At 51.2% G+C, this 14,936-nt stretch overlaps 5 protein-coding genes across 5 annotated transcripts; 3 read left to right on the forward strand and 2 right to left on the reverse strand.

Moving 5' to 3' along the window:
• Positions 1-4,227: 4,227 nt before the first annotated feature.
• On the forward strand, positions 4,228-6,539 carry BROUX77_005790 (uncharacterized protein; the record flags this gene model as incomplete). The annotated part of the gene is made up of 2 exons (XM_073750702.1): positions 4,228-5,012; positions 5,075-6,539. 2 exons carry the CDS (start codon positions 4,228-4,230, stop codon positions 6,537-6,539), a joined length of 2,250 nt encoding a protein of 749 aa, XP_073603660.1.
• A 513-nt stretch (positions 6,540-7,052) lies between these two features.
• BROUX77_005791 (uncharacterized protein) lies at positions 7,053-9,119 on the reverse strand (the record flags this gene model as incomplete). Its single annotated transcript, XM_073750703.1, has 1 exon — positions 7,053-9,119. The coding sequence occupies one exon, from the start codon at positions 9,117-9,119 to the stop codon at positions 7,053-7,055; it is 2,067 nt and encodes a 688-aa protein (XP_073603661.1).
• Positions 9,120-9,551: 432 nt separating this feature from the next.
• Positions 9,552-10,078, forward strand: BROUX77_005792 (uncharacterized protein; the record flags this gene model as incomplete). Its single annotated transcript, XM_073750704.1, has 2 exons — positions 9,552-9,859; positions 9,958-10,078. The coding sequence occupies 2 exons, from the start codon at positions 9,552-9,554 to the stop codon at positions 10,076-10,078; spliced, it is 429 nt and encodes a 142-aa protein (XP_073603662.1).
• Positions 10,079-10,091: 13 nt separating this feature from the next.
• On the reverse strand, positions 10,092-10,927 carry BROUX77_005793 (uncharacterized protein; the record flags this gene model as incomplete). The annotated part of the gene is made up of 3 exons (XM_073750705.1): positions 10,092-10,461; positions 10,530-10,652; positions 10,758-10,927. 3 exons carry the CDS (start codon positions 10,925-10,927, stop codon positions 10,092-10,094), a joined length of 663 nt encoding a protein of 220 aa, XP_073603663.1.
• A 3,037-nt stretch (positions 10,928-13,964) lies between these two features.
• On the forward strand, positions 13,965-14,831 carry BROUX77_005794 (uncharacterized protein; the record flags this gene model as incomplete). The annotated part of the gene is made up of 1 exon (XM_073750706.1): positions 13,965-14,831. One exon carries the CDS (start codon positions 13,965-13,967, stop codon positions 14,829-14,831), a length of 867 nt encoding a protein of 288 aa, XP_073603664.1.
• Between the last annotated feature and the right edge of the window lie 105 nt (positions 14,832-14,936).

Here is a 14,936-nt window from a genome sequence, read left to right on the forward strand (position 1 = left end):
CACGACTTCTCCAAACTCCTTCACTTGCATAATGAGGCCCAATCCTTGGCCAAAGCGGGAACAACGAGAAGGAAGAAAGGCACATGGTGTGACCACTGACAATGCATGGGGTAAAGGAATGCATCATCCACAAGTGTTTGTGGGTAGGGTCCATGACATAAACCCTGAACTGGAACAATCTTCAGAGATACTTCGGAGTAATAGTCCGAGATGTGAAATGAATGAAAAAGAATGAAAAAATGTTGTTTTCTGCTTCTGTCTCTTGGAGTTGTTTGACTATTGAGGACAATAGTCTCGATAACTAGTTGGTTGTCATTAGTTAGTTATAACTATGCTAGTTAATTACTAGTCCCGTGAAGAATTTCAAAGACCTGTAAAGACACATAGAGTTCAATCAGTAGTAATGCAGTGGTGTCTTATATTCCATCATCAAAATCTGGGGTACATGATTGCAAGTTGGGGTGAAAAGCCGGAAAAAAGGAACGTCCAAAAAAGGAAGTATGTGGCAGACACTAGGGTCTAGAAGGGTTACCACCACTGGCACAGGCCCTCGAGGATAACTGGAGGCAATAATGTGGAAAAAGGCTGGGAAAAAGCCCAATCGGCCCTTCCGAAATGGTAACACGATGACTCGCCCGGAAGGATTGGACTGAGCTCTGATCTGCGTCGATTCTGTGCGTGGCTAGAAGAGACTTGGAAAAAGAGAAGAAGAGAAAGAGAATAAAAAGAGAAAAAAAGAAGCAGGGTGGTCTTGCAATGACGATGAGAGTTTGAACAAGGGCACATATGTGTGTGTGCATGTACCATTGTATTCGCAATTTATAGCTATCTGTATCGGGGAATTGCTGTAAAAATGCGAGGCATGATGCTGAGTCCAAGAGGTAACTATGCAGTTGGAGTTATGGTTGCCCGAGATAAGATGCGTGCAGGCTTGCAGGCAAGAGACAGACAAACAATAGACAGATAGATAGGCACCTACTAGATGAGGAAAGCTCCAGGGAGTTATGCACAGGCAGCTCAATTCATAAGTGCATAAGTGCATGTACATATCTGTGCACAATATGCACTGTGGGTAACTGACTAATTTCATGCTTACGAGTAACCTCTTGGGCGAGCTAGCGGAGGCGCCGCTGCACAACCAAACTACAAGTAGGTAAGATGTCGCAAATTGTTCAGCATGTCCTTGTATAACTTGATATTCATATTTGCTGGTATCATATGGAAAAAGTGCAGAGAGTATGTGTGTGAGTGCAATATGCGTTGCATAGTAAGAGCCTGAACATGGAAAGACCTCAACACGAGCCGCTCTGGAGCTGATGCGTAATCAAGAAAAAGAAAAAAAGCTGGTCGTATTTTTGTGCTTCGTTACTCAGGCCTACTGTGAAACTGGGGTCTACTCCACTGTTGACTGGGGTGTGTTGGGGTTTGTTGGGAGGCTGGATACAGTGGACTGCAGTGAGTGTAGGCTGTGGCTGTAGTGGAACTTAGCGGGGTTTAGGTGGCTACAGACTTCCTCTACTACACATTGTGGCGCTAATCTCAGGGGCAGACTAGTTCGACTTTTACTAGCAACTAACTAAAATGTGTAGCTAACTACACATCACATACTTGATCGGGCCACTCACTTGTGGGCAATACGTGAGCGCAGTGCACACTAAGACAAACATGTCAAAATACGCGAAAGGATGAACACAGAAAGGAGAGCCGGGTAAGTTGGGAGTAAATTGAGCATGAATGCTAATTGTGGTTGTGAACATGTTCTGGAGAAGATGTGGAAGAATGAATGGCAGACAACAGTGATGGGCTTGGGTCGCTGAGACCGAGGATGCAACGGGCGTCAAAGCCGTCAAAGCAGCCAAATACACAATGACGATGGTTATGTTGTACGTGGTAACTATGTGACTATGCAAATGGGTAGTTAGTAAGACAAGCCTATAGAAGAGAAACAGGGATTGGCAAGTCCATGTCATGCCAAGTGTCAAAACTGTCAGTGCCAATCTAGAAGACCAAAGCGAGACAACAACTTGGTTATCCAAAAATACACTCTGCAGATCTGCTATGGTGTGAGAGGTACCTGCGCCTTCATAGAAGCAGAAGACAGTGGGTGGCTGGCTGTGTGCGTGTGTGTGTATAGACCGACGTATGCATGTACGGTACGGTACGGTACGGTACAGGTACAGGCTGGTGTTATGGGAGCTAGATCCCACATTCCACCGGGCACTTTTGCACCACACTAGGTTGCCCCACACCGCCCACACCTTAGATTTCAGAGATTCAAGGATGTACACTAGCACACGGATGCACTGGAACATTGGCACTTGTACAAGCATCGCTCGTGCAGACTCTAGCGTTAATGGGACGGGACGTGCGATGATGGATGGTTACTACATGAACTTGAAAAATCGACGAGTTTTAGTCGACGATATTCTACCGGTCCAAGGATGTAGACGAAAAGCTGACCCACTGCACTGTATTGCATAGCTTGGGGTGGGAGGAAGACAGCCAGCATAGCAAGCACAGCAAGCATAGCGTGTTTGTGTGTCTGTAAATAGTTACATAATCAATATCAGCCACACTTCAGCCACGTCTCTCTCTGTTTCTGCAGTAAGTGAAAAAATAGGTCGAGACCGTCTTGGTGATGGCCGTCGTTCTTGCCGTTTTCTAAGACATTACAGCAAGAATCTGTAGGCCACGCCACTCTTCAGCCCGGCCCTCCCCCTTTACCTCTTTTATTCCATCATCATCACCAGACCAAGCCATAATTATCATCGTCATCATCATCATAATCACCAGTATCTTTGGTGCCGCCACCCGCCGCCCATCTGCCGGTTTCCTTCTGTTTTCATTTTCATCCCTCTTTTCTCATCCCCATTTTTTGTCATTCATGCGCCCCTCCACTCGAGTCCCTGGACCCCGCTTCCCCAGGTAAATCACCAGCCGGCCCGAATACTTGTAGTTATACAAGTTTACAAACCTCTATCTACATATTTGTGTATAGACACTCGCAACCGACAAGCAATCACAGCCGAGAGTTTAGTGTAGCCAACTACACAGACACACATACATACAAACTCTCTCCCTCGGCAGAAAACACAGGGTATATCGATCACTATCCTTCTTTCCCGATTTCTCCAAGTTGATCCGATATTTTGACCTGCCAAGTAGACTTGTGCGTATAGTTAGTCAGTCAGTTACGCTGGTCTTGGCCTGGCTTCCCCGAGCCTGTCTTCAAGCTGACAGCTGCCCTGCCCCGTTTAGGCCCTCTTCTTCAAGCCTCGCCTCGTCTCGTCAATCTGGCTTGAACCGCCACAGAATCAGCTGCTTTGCTACTCATGTCACTGTGTTGATGCTCCAAGCTTACAAGTGCAAGAATAGTGTAGTGTACCCGTGCTGCTTTTACGGCCTCTCCAAACCCTTTGTCTCCCTGTACTCGACACTCTTACGACTTGGCTAAACTTGGTTGGGCTTCTAAGCCGTGTTTGGCCCCGCTTTCCTCTTTCCTCTTATTTTCCTTGCTCGTTTTTTCCTTTACTGGCTGGCTCTGCTTTTGCCGCTTGTTGCCACCTTGAATCCTTTTTCTTCTTTTCTTGTCTCTATTTTCTCCTTGGAGGCCGAAAAAAAGAGAACAAGTCGCTGTCTTCCTTGTTACGCTGTGGCTGATCGGATATCAACTCGGTTTGCATATTCCGAGGTATGTAGCAGAAGCTTCTTTGTGTTTGTATGCTTCTCGATTGCTTTTTTCTTTCTTTCTTCGCATCCGGAAAAAGAAAGAAAAAAAAGCCTCTGTCTCTTGTTCTTGGTGTCAAAGTCTCTAATGGCCCCTGTCACTAGTGTTCCGCTTTGCTCCCATTTGATTGGCTAGTTCCAGCAGGTTGGCCTCTTCGACCCCAGATTTCATTTTAGTCCCTTTTCGTCTTTTTCTCTTTTTGACCTCGATAACTTGGCTCTATATTCTCCTCGAATCCATCCCTTCTTTGTTTTGTTCGCTGTCGTTTGTTGGTCTTTTCTTCTCATCCAATTATTACCTCTCAATTTTTCCATTCTCTTCTCCAACACATCCTCCACGTAAACTCTCATTCCGCTCATTCACATTGCCACCAGTTTCGAACAAACACACCTCGATCTCGATCTCACTCTCGCTCTTCCTCTGTACCTTTCATTCTTCGCCTCCACTCTTGACGTCTACTCCCATCAACACTACTTAGTGGTGAGCAGCCCGATCTCAGAATGACGCAGGCTGTCAAACGCGCCTGCGATGCCTGCCATCGCCGCAAAGTCAAATGCGATGGCTTGAATCCGTGCCGGAACTGCAACGCCTCACAACTTGGTTGCACATACAATGCTATTCCACAAAAGAAGGGCCCCAAAGGCTCCAGGGCCAAAGTCATCTCTGAGCTGCGTGAAACTCAGCGTCAAACCTCTCTACTAGCCCGTCTTCATTGCAGAATCACAAATCGCCAAACAGTAGTCCCACCGCCATCCGGATCCAGCCCTGCTCCAGGATACATCCACGCCGATCTCGTCAAACAAAGCATCAACTTTTTCTTCACCAAGATGTACACCATGATGCCCATTCTTGAACATAACCAGGTCACCCACATGTTTAATAACATGGACAAAGACGCCGAGGCATATTCTCTCATCGCTGCTCTATGTGCCTTTGTTCTCTACCAGCCCGGCATGCAACTTCCCGGTCTCGACATGTACATGCTGGAAAACGTTCCCTCAGCCAACATCATGGCTTCGGAGCTCTTAATGGACGAGGCAATTCGCGTACGTCGTGGCTACGACTTCGTTAGTGAGCCCACGCTTGCCACCATGGTGACATCTTATTTCTTGGCTTCATGTAATAAGATGCTCGATCTGCGCAAACGTGCTTGGTTTTTTCTGCGGGAGACTGCCACCATGTTCCAGATTGCAGACATGGAACGCGAAGAAACATACCGCCAATGGAGCCCTTCAGAAGCCTTGCGCCGACGTTGTCTCTACTGGCAGGTTCTAGCCACCGAGCGGTAAGTCTGCTGAAATGTTGAATTTTAATGCCATTTGCCCACAACTAACTCATGTTTCATAGGTTACTTGCCCTTCAAGACAACTATCCTATCTCTCTTCAGCCCTCCATTACGTCTCCAGATATGTCTGACGAAACTGGCACCGAACTTTCACTATTCTCACATCTCGTTTCACTAAGTCGCCCACTCGAAGACACAATCATTCGTGTGTGGAAGAAGCTGCGTCAATCAACTGATATTCGTCAGGTTGAATCTTTAAGACGACACCTAGCTGAGCTTGTGGCATCATTGGGCCCACAAGATTCTTCAAACTTTGCCGACTATCAGACCATCCAGTCTTGGCTTACCAACCTGTCATGGGAGTTCCAGCGCACCACCATTCAAAGTGCTGGGGACCAACATGCGGCTTTCAGTGGCGTTATGGCTCAAATTCTTACTGACCTGCCTTCAATTTTCCCTGATCAGGGTATGGAGATCATGGGCAATGCTGTCCTGGACACAATTTTGAATATGTCCATAGCGGCTCTGCCTGCTTTATCTGTCCGCCCTATCCCCCGGAACCCAACCATGTCAAACCCTCACAAACTACTCCAAACATTGCTCGAGTCTCTGGCAGCCCTTCGCATGGGCAACACACGTTTCATTCCCCTTGTTCTTTTTCAGCTTGTCGACGTGCTCGCTTTCTTATGCGATCCCATGTTGAACGAGATGCCCGACATCATGGCATCTTTGGACATGTTTGACGGATTTGGCAATGCTGGTTTGGCGCAATCTCCAACCCAAATGTTTGACCAAAAGTTCACTCTAGGTGATGTTTCTCAGCCTCCACCACCGCCACCTCAGCAACAGCAACCCCAACAAAAGCCCCCTCCGTTAGCTACTGGAAGTGTATCAATTTCGCAAACCATGACGTCGCCATTCTCAACAGCATCGCCCACATCAATCAGCAGCAGTTGTATGGAAATGTCCCAACAGAGCTTGTCGGATTTTTCGATGCCTGACCTTATTCCCATGCAGCAACAACCACCGCGCTCCCAGCAGGCTCAACAAACTCCACCGCAGCAACCACAACTTCAGCAAATGCGGGTTGAGAGTTTATCCCACTCTGGTATGATGGCTGGCCAACCAACACAAAACCAGGTTGCTCAATCGTCTCAGAAACAGGCGCAGCCACAATCGCAGCAGCTGCAGTCACAACAACAGTCCCAAGCACCACCCCAGGCTGCACAGCAACAAACATCACCCATTGACGCACCTCTCGGATCCCTCCAGTCTGCGCCGCCGCCAGTTCAACATCAATCTTTCAAGTCGGAGCCCATGGCTCAGCAGGAACATTTTGTCGGGTTCCTGGCACACCAGGTGGCTCAGACACAAGCCACAGCCAATGTAACATTTACAATTCCTCAGACCTCACCAACCTCAATGGCACATGTCATTCCCGAGTTCCACATGCATCAGCATCAGGGTAGAGGTCCATCACCCACGACTATGGACAGAATGGCGTTTCCAATGAATGAGCTGATGTAACTAAGTGGTTTGTGTCGCTTGCAACCCTTTTTCTCTTTTTCCATTCCCTTCCTATCACTTTCGACTTCTGATGCCGTGTTTTGATCTACGCGCAGATAATATATGCACGCTGATAGCATGAGCACACCACAATGTTGCTAACATGTCGGTCACAATGGCGTTTTCGGGATTCATTTGTTGCGTTTCAAAATCATCTCAGCCTGGCTGGCCACACATGTCTATTTTTTTTTGTTATTTGGAGGCTTGTCTGCTTTTCTTTTTTTTTGTTTCCTTTGGTTTCACGTTTATGTTCCAACTCCATCTCAGGACCAGTACCAGGTCAAAATGTCTCGATTTATTTCTAGTTGTGTCTTTTCTACTATTTATATATACAGGCCCAGGGCCGCGCGTTATATGGTTGAATTATTACGAAATATCTCGCTATGCTCGCTAGACGACTCTGACTGCGTGGTTTAGTGCAATTGATGTCGCTTATTACATGATGCGAATCAATTAAGCCGTCTGATGTTCACCTTAAAGTCGACTACCATCTTTAAGACCTGTGGCTGCACCGCTCATGGTAACAATAGTCTTTGGCTTTTTCGTCCCCAACACAGCCGAACCACCACGCGCCCACCACTCAACCGCGACCATGGAGCGCTCGACATCAAACTCGCCGCTCTCTAGAATTTCCCAGAAGCGTTTGGCCAGTGGTATTTTGAGATTATCGTCTTCGACAACCGCAATGGCTTCGGCTGTGATTCCAAGCCACTCATCGACAATATCTAGAGGTAGTGATGGCAGCGCATCAATCAAAGCAAAGAGCAGCCCAGTCTGCTCGCTTACTGGTGCATGCATCATGCCTTCTTCACCGAGTAACGGCGGCAGTGGGGTTCTTCCTGTGGTCGCGACATCAACGGCACGGTGACGTACCGTCTCAACCAACACCTCTGCCAGGCCAGGTGTGGCAGCGCTAGCAGGTAGCGGAGGCGCTAGGATGCCCAGGACGGTGGAAAATGCCAGGCGGAATTGGCGCGGTGACACGAGTGCGGGAAATGCGGCGAGAAGCTGCGCGGCGTAAAAGGGTACCAGGCCTGAAGCTAGAGCGGCGTGTTGCGGACATGCAAGGACTGAGAGCACGGCGCTGTGGGCGGCCTCAAAGAGCTCGCGCATGAGTGGCGATGCTGGGGCTGCGTGTGCGAGGAATGTGCTAGCTGGCTGAACTACAAGCGCGTCGGCGTCAGCAGTCGCCAGAGCGAGCGGCAGCTGTTCGGCCAGATTGAGATAGAAGAGGTGTTGTAGGCGCTCGATTGTTTTGGTCGGAGTGGAGGGTGTGGGCGCAGGCTTGAGGTGTGTCAGGAGAGCGACAGTGGCAGTTGAGTTGTGGGTGAGGATGTCGATAGAGCAGAGGTAGGTAAAGCTATAGATTTGGAACTTGGCATTACCATCGCGTGAAGAGACAAAGAACAGGTCGCGCAGGGTGCGTATGGTCGTTGTTGCTATGACGGGAGCGGAGTCAGGGCGGCGTAGGACGGGGTCTAGCACACAGCGGCCCATGACTGCGTTCAGCACGGCAGTAGTAGCGAAGAAGAACTTCTGAAGCAGAGTCCGCAGTGCCGGCGCAGTGATGCCGGCAGTTTCGGGGGCCAAGAGTGCGGGTTCATTGGCAGGCTCGACTTGCGCAAGAGGATTGCGCTGCCAACTTTGCCATAGCGCGTGAGTGATTGAGGAGAGGTGCTCCTGAGCACGAACGACGGCCTGTGGATCGGCAGCGTGTCGCACGGCGAGCGCGGCTAGATTGGCGAGCGGGCCGAGCATACTGGGGAACGGCTGGCTCGCAAGGGTTTGGACAGCAATGAAGCTGGGTGATGTTGTAGGCCATGTGGTGGGGCCGCCATTCTGTGATGCGGTAGTAATGTCGGCGCTGATGTGGTTGATGAAGGTCCAGCCATCGAAGGCTTGTGCGCCCCCGAGCGCAGATATAGTGAGCGGTAGGAGCGCAGAGAAGTTGAGCTGTTCGAGGAGATGTGGTGAGAGATGCGACTGGACGTATGTGAGGGCTAGAACAAGAGAGTCTGCAGCGAGTGGACCGTCTTGCAGGGGCCTAATCAAAGCAAGATTTGCAGCCTTGACTAGAGTAGCCTCAATAGTATTGCACATGGCCGGAGATAGTGGCCGTGGTAGCGCTGTTGGCGATGGCCCGATTGACGGTACCGCGGGCGCAGGCGTAGGAGTTGAGAAGCCGCTGAGCATGCCAGCCAGCACCAGAACATGCTGCCAATGAGCCGCCCGTGCATCTACACCGCGGAGCACAGCCTTGGCCCAGGCGCTGCAGCTTAGTGGACCAGGCGCTGCCTTGACGCGCGAAGCAGCAGAGTTGAAGATGCTCAGCACGGCGAGCGGCGGCGCAAGCCCAGTCCCAGGCCGGTGCCATATGGCCGGGGCCGTCAGCAGGTGGGCGGTGAGGACGGAGGTGTTGAGGGGGTTGGAGAGCGTGGCGAGCAGCGATGCGCAGGTGGCGTGGATCTGGGAGACCGTTTCGGGCGGTTGGGCATGTTGGAAGAGAGCGAGCACATGATTGAGCATGGCGTGGGTGGTCATGATGAAGAGTATCAGAGGGAGTCTGGGGGGTGTCTGTCGAGGAGGGGAGCCGTGGGGCCGTATAGTGCGTTTTGTGGTCGCAAGTCTTTCTGGACAAACCGCCGAGAAGAATCGAGATGCGCGCAGTGGACGCGGCTGTCTAACAAGTGAATAATCCGGGTGTGATGAGAGCTTGAGTGACTCGTGAGGCTTGCACGAGACACAGCAAAGACGAAGCAACTCGGCCTGAAGCCAGCGCTGGGTGTTCCTGGTACGGCGGCTAAATACAGCCGATATTCAGCCGACAATTCACCGTGAGCGCGACGTCATCCCGGCCCGTCGCAAAGCTTTGCGCTTTGATTTTGACATTTGCTACGCGGCCGTGGACTCTACCTCTATCGCCGCCCGCCTCGCTCTTCTACAACTTCAAGTCCCCACCCGATTGTTCTAGCCATGTCTTTACCATATGCATATCCGCCCGCAGGCTACAAAACACCCGCGTTTCCCGCGCTCACTTGGCGCGTGCTCGACTATTCGCCCAACAAGCAGCACAGCCTGTACTACATGTCGGACATCTGGCGCTTTACTGTCATCTGGACGCTTATTCTCTTTGTGCTGTTTCACGTGGGTGCAGCTCTCCTGGCGTGGATCATGCACGGCAGTAAGCGAAGTGCCTGGAAATACATGTGCGCCGTGCCGCTGGTATATTGCGCTGTGGCGGCGGCGCAAGCCGTCATTGCCGGCAGTGTTGTGGGCTTGCTGTGAGTCTCTCTACAGAATGGATCTGGCCTGGGTTGCTAGACGCTCCTCTGCTTGTCCATGCAGTTTGTGTTTGCCATTAACGCTGTGCTGTGTCTAGGCTTGGTGCTGTCTACCGCTCCGCGTACTTTTACATGTCACCGTGGATTCCGTTTGTCTGGGGCTGGATTAATGTTCTTGTAATTCTACTTTCGTCATTCTCTATCCAAGGTGGTCTATGATTCTGCTCGCCATCTATTTTTCCTTGGTAGCCTCGGGCGCCGCAGGTTGGCCCAGGCGCCGCACAATGCGGGCCGGGTTTCCTGCTACGACCACCATATCTGGCACGTCCTTGGTAACCACACTACCAGCACCGACTGTGACGCCACGGCCAATTGTCACGCCGGGCAGCACAATGCAGCTGCCACCAAACCAGCAGTCTTCGCCAATGACAATAGGCGCTCCGTTCTCTGGGCCCTTGGTGCCGTTGCGCTCAACCGGGTCCAAGGGATGAGAGGCAGCATAGAAACTGCAATTGGGACCGATTAGCGTGTTCGATCCAATGGTGATGGGACAAGTATCAAGAAAGACTGTATTGAAATTGAGAAACACGTTCTTGCCGAGCCTAGCAAAGTAATCCAGAGTTAGTGCTTGTGTCAGAGACAACATATGGGCTATCGTCATTCAACTCACTTGACATTCCAGCCATGATCAATGGTAAGAGGCGCCTCAGCCCAAGGGTAATCTTCGAAGAGAGCATCGTCTTCCTCGGGGTTCGCAGCTACGGGCGGAAGTTCTTCCTCAACCCGGAGAATGCTAGATGGGCGCGCGTTAGTCTCGAATACTCGCACCCGGAAACAATAGCCGGAAGTTGGTGTGGCATCTGGCGCCAACAACACGCCTTTGGGACGGCGCACTCACTCGTGAAGCAGCTGAGTTCGGGTGCGACGGTTCATGTCCTCAGTCTTGTTGAAGCGCTTGCAAGCCTTGACGCAGCGCGCACGACTGGCAACCAGCTCCGGGGTGAAGGAGTAGTACATTTCGCCGGCGATCATGCGCCGGCGGTTCTCAGCGTGGTCGATTTCCTGCATGATGGATAATGGAAAGAGGACAGCAAAGATAGTGAGAGAAAGAGTCAATGTCTAGACAGTGAGCGGAAAGACAAATTTGGGCTTGCACAGCTAGCACTCGAACCAGCCTTAAATACCCCGGATTCCTCCCGGTCGTACAGCCACCAAAAGCGGTTGCATATCTGGCTTGTTGCTAGACCCAATAAATTTGATCCATACGAGCTGTTCACTTCATGGTCGCGTTTCTTTTACATAACGGGCCGGCCGAGTTCTAGCCAAGGCATTCCCCGCAAAGCCTGAAACTTGGTACATGATGTGTGTACACCCACACACAACTAATGGACTGCTTTCACGCATGCCTAAAACGCTTGGGGATCTCGGACGACCTGAAAAGAAAAGCCTGGGGAAAGCGGGGCAGTAGCGAGAAAGCTAGTTGGCTTGTACAAGCGCAAATTGTGGGTCTCCTGTAGGGCTTTAGTTAGAAGCAGTTAGGCGAGGCAACTCGGCTGATCTATTAAGTCATAAAAAGCGCGCTGTCCAATCAGGACACAAGAAACTGGAAATAACGTTGGTCAGAGGTAGCACCGCGTTTGTGCCTCTCGGCGTGCAAGAAAATGGAATGCTTGTGTGGGGAGGCTTCGGGCTGGATGCGGCCCGGACGAACCTTCAAGAATGTCTGTGAGTGCGAAATGACTTGGGTGTTTCTGTTGAGCTGAGGTGCAATGCGATTCCTTTCCGAATACGTGTCTCTTGCTCGAGTTATGAATGGACAACCACTTTCAACTACATGTGGCTGAGGTGACTGGAGGGCTATACCACAACACCCCCCTTCTCCCCTCTCCCCTCTCCCCTCTCCCTCTCTTCCCGCGGGGTGCTTGCTATTGCGTGCTACTGCACTGTGCCCGAGGGAAGTAGATGGTTGTACGTTGTTGTTGGGGCCCTAGGCTTGCTCACCGTGAGCAAAGGGGCTATTTTGACTGTTCAGGGGAGGTGCCGGGCCGATTAGATTGGAGAAGCCTCCGTGCTTTGTCCGTGATAACAGTTGTTTAGTCAGACAGTCCGCGGGCATTTTGTCCGTGGGGGTGTACTCTACGCTGGTTATCTTCATGTCGTGTAGGTCGCGCATGACTCCGTTCCTGGGTACGAAATAGCGGGGCTTGATTCCGGACTTAAGTCAATAGTGCCGGGGCTTTGGAGTTCTCCGGCTTGTTCTTTTGCACGTCTTGCAAATGGGTTGCAAATAGTGGCCCATGAGCGCAGGGGCGAAGGCGAGAAGTCGTTCAACAAAGCGGTCCAGCCGCGGCCTGTCTTCTATGTCCTCGGTTATACCAATCTTGTCAAGCAACGTGTCTGTTGCTAGGGACGGGTGATGTCATTTCAGGGCGAAGAAGGACTCCGTCTTGAGAGCGGCATCGGAATGCCAGAGGAAAATGACGATATCGACCCGTAGTCATGTTATCGTTCCAGCTGTCTCCCAGGGACTGTTGGAGGATGACTCCTCGACATTTTGTTGCGGCTTCTAGGGTACTCTCTTGCACGCCTATCAGATTAAGGCCTGTGACTGAGTGCTGAGGAATTGCCGATTGAAAAAAAAAAAAAAAAAAACTAGTTAATCAATAAAAGACAATACATGTTTGTTGCAGGAAAAGAAAGAAAGGAAAAAAGAAGGAAAACTCAACCCAAAAGCCGAAAAACAGGCCGTCGAAAGTAGAGAAAGTCTTCAGGCCCAGGATCATGCCCAATTGTCAAGGAAGATCCGTATTGTCTTGGCGTCTTCCGCTGCGCAGTATATCGCTAGCTTTGGCGTCTCGACGGCGCCTATCGCCTCGGCGTCGGCAACTTCTATCCATCTGCCTGTGTTGAGACTGCATTTGGCCAACAGCTCGTCTGATTGGGGAGGCGTAGACGCAGGTATCCTGGCTGCGCGGTGGAGTGGGGCAGGATGCCCTTCAGCCTGTCCACTGTCCCGTGCATAAACGAGATATTGAGGTGCTGTCCATCATCTAAGGTATACGGCCTGATGGCCTCTCTGTGGTGCGTGCCGCCAAGGAGTAGCTCCATCGCCGATATCCTCGCCTCAGAGTGCACTAAAGGTGTCCTCGTAGCCCGGTACACTGGCAGGGTTGCTCTCAGCGCGTGTCGCAGTACCATGTCCGTTTTGCCCGCGAGGCCGACTACTCTTCTGCCCGAGTACATTACCTTTGAAGACGAGCTTCCGGTCGAAAAGGGGCCCTAGCCACCTCGGCTCTGATTCTCTGTCAGTGGCCTAGCCTGATCCCCAGGTTCCCTAGCGCCTTCTTCCACGTTATGTGTAACAGTCCGGTTTGGCCCAGTCTAGTGTCGGCTCGTTCTTGGGTACAGAAGAGACATATCGGGGAGTCCCTGGGACAGACTCATGCCCAACGGTGGTTCTTCGCTCCGGAAGCCGTCTAATGATATCGTCGCTGTCATGTCGTTGGGGAAAAATCGCATCCATCTGCATAGGTGCGTTGGCCATCCCTAGGTGACCGGGCGCTGTAACATCCGGTGGCCTTGTAACCTGTAAGAGTGAAATGACCTAACTGGCTATTTCTACTAAAGGTGAGGTCCGATGCGATTCCTTTCGGAATATGGAAAATGGGTCTCTTGATCTAGTTATGCGTGGGCAGCCAGGTGCAAGCCTATGTGGCTAATGTGGCGGGAGGTTTGTGCTACAGTGCTGGTGCTGGTACTGAGTCATCTTAGCGTGGCTGATCTGCCAGCTAACCCTAATCACCTTGCAACATCACATCTATCTATAGCAGTAGACTTATGGCCTTTTAGTCCGTCTCGTTGGCTCCTCCTGTTACCATTGTTGCACGAGGAACAATAGCAATGGACTCAACGACAAGCAACTAGAACAAACGAACGGAGTCGCATTCACAAGGAATTCAGACATTTCAAAGAGAGTGTTTGTGTATTTAAGCATGGACGACGACGCTGTGAGACCGTAAGTCACTCTTTTCCTCTCTTCCTCACCACCCTCTTCACCTCTTCACACTCTTTGCTCTCTCCTATCCCACTCTCAGCTGTCATATCTATGTCATCATCTACTTCCACCTCCATCTGGGCCTCTGTTTCCAAGCCCTTACATGTCCACTCCCGGAAGGGTTTGACCTTTGTCAAGCCTTCTGACGAATCCTCGCCCTCGCTGACTGGAATCAACCGCAGTCTTTCTATCGAGTTTTACCCCGACCAGCCCCGGTCACTCTCAGGCATCGCCTTCCGCGCTTTTTGCCTTGGCTTCACACTAGCTGGCTCGCTGGTTCTGATCCCACTCGTGCCCTATGTGCTACCTACATCTTTTGCGGCTTTGTGGCGCCTGCCCTTCTTCCTTGGCGCACTGTCGACCTTCCACTTCATGGAGTTCTGGACTACGGCGCGCTACAACACGCCAGCTGCTGACGTTCACTCGTTTCTTCTAACTGCCAATTGGCCGCTGTACACGATTGCCCATTCTGCCGCGTTTTTCGAGTGCGCCGTAGTCAATACTTTGTGGCCATACCGCTCGTGGGGGCCTGCCATGAGCTCGTGGGCGGGATACCTGTGTGGCGCCGGCGTGGCCTTGACAATCATCGGCCAGGTAGTGCGTTCGCTAGCTATGATTCAGTGTGGCCGTAGCTTTAACCATATGGTGCAGCAGAGCCGGCAGGCTGAACATCGATTAGTCACCGACCGTATCTACAGCGTCCTACGTCATCCATCGTACTTTGGCTTTTTCTGGTGGGCTGTTGGCACCCAACTGGCCATGGGAAATGTCTTTTGCCTGATGGCCTATGTGCTGCTGCTGTGGAAGTTCTTTGCCAACCGGATCCCCTTTGAAGAACGCCACTTGATCGAGTTCTTTGGTGAAGATTACATCAACTATCGCCGCCGGGTGCACGTCTGGATTCCCCTGATTCGCTAGGATAGAGAGTGGTGGTTTACCTGCAAAGAATAACTAGCAGGGCTCCAAAACTGCCAGGAAATGTATCCAAGTAGAGATAGACAAACAGATCATTCATCTAATATT

The sequence above is a fragment of the Berkeleyomyces rouxiae genome (assembly GCF_048999995.1).
Source record: "Berkeleyomyces rouxiae strain 22BRR77 chromosome Unknown BrBRR77_ptg000007l, whole genome shotgun sequence".
Taxonomy (NCBI): domain Eukaryota; kingdom Fungi; phylum Ascomycota; class Sordariomycetes; order Microascales; family Ceratocystidaceae; genus Berkeleyomyces; species Berkeleyomyces rouxiae.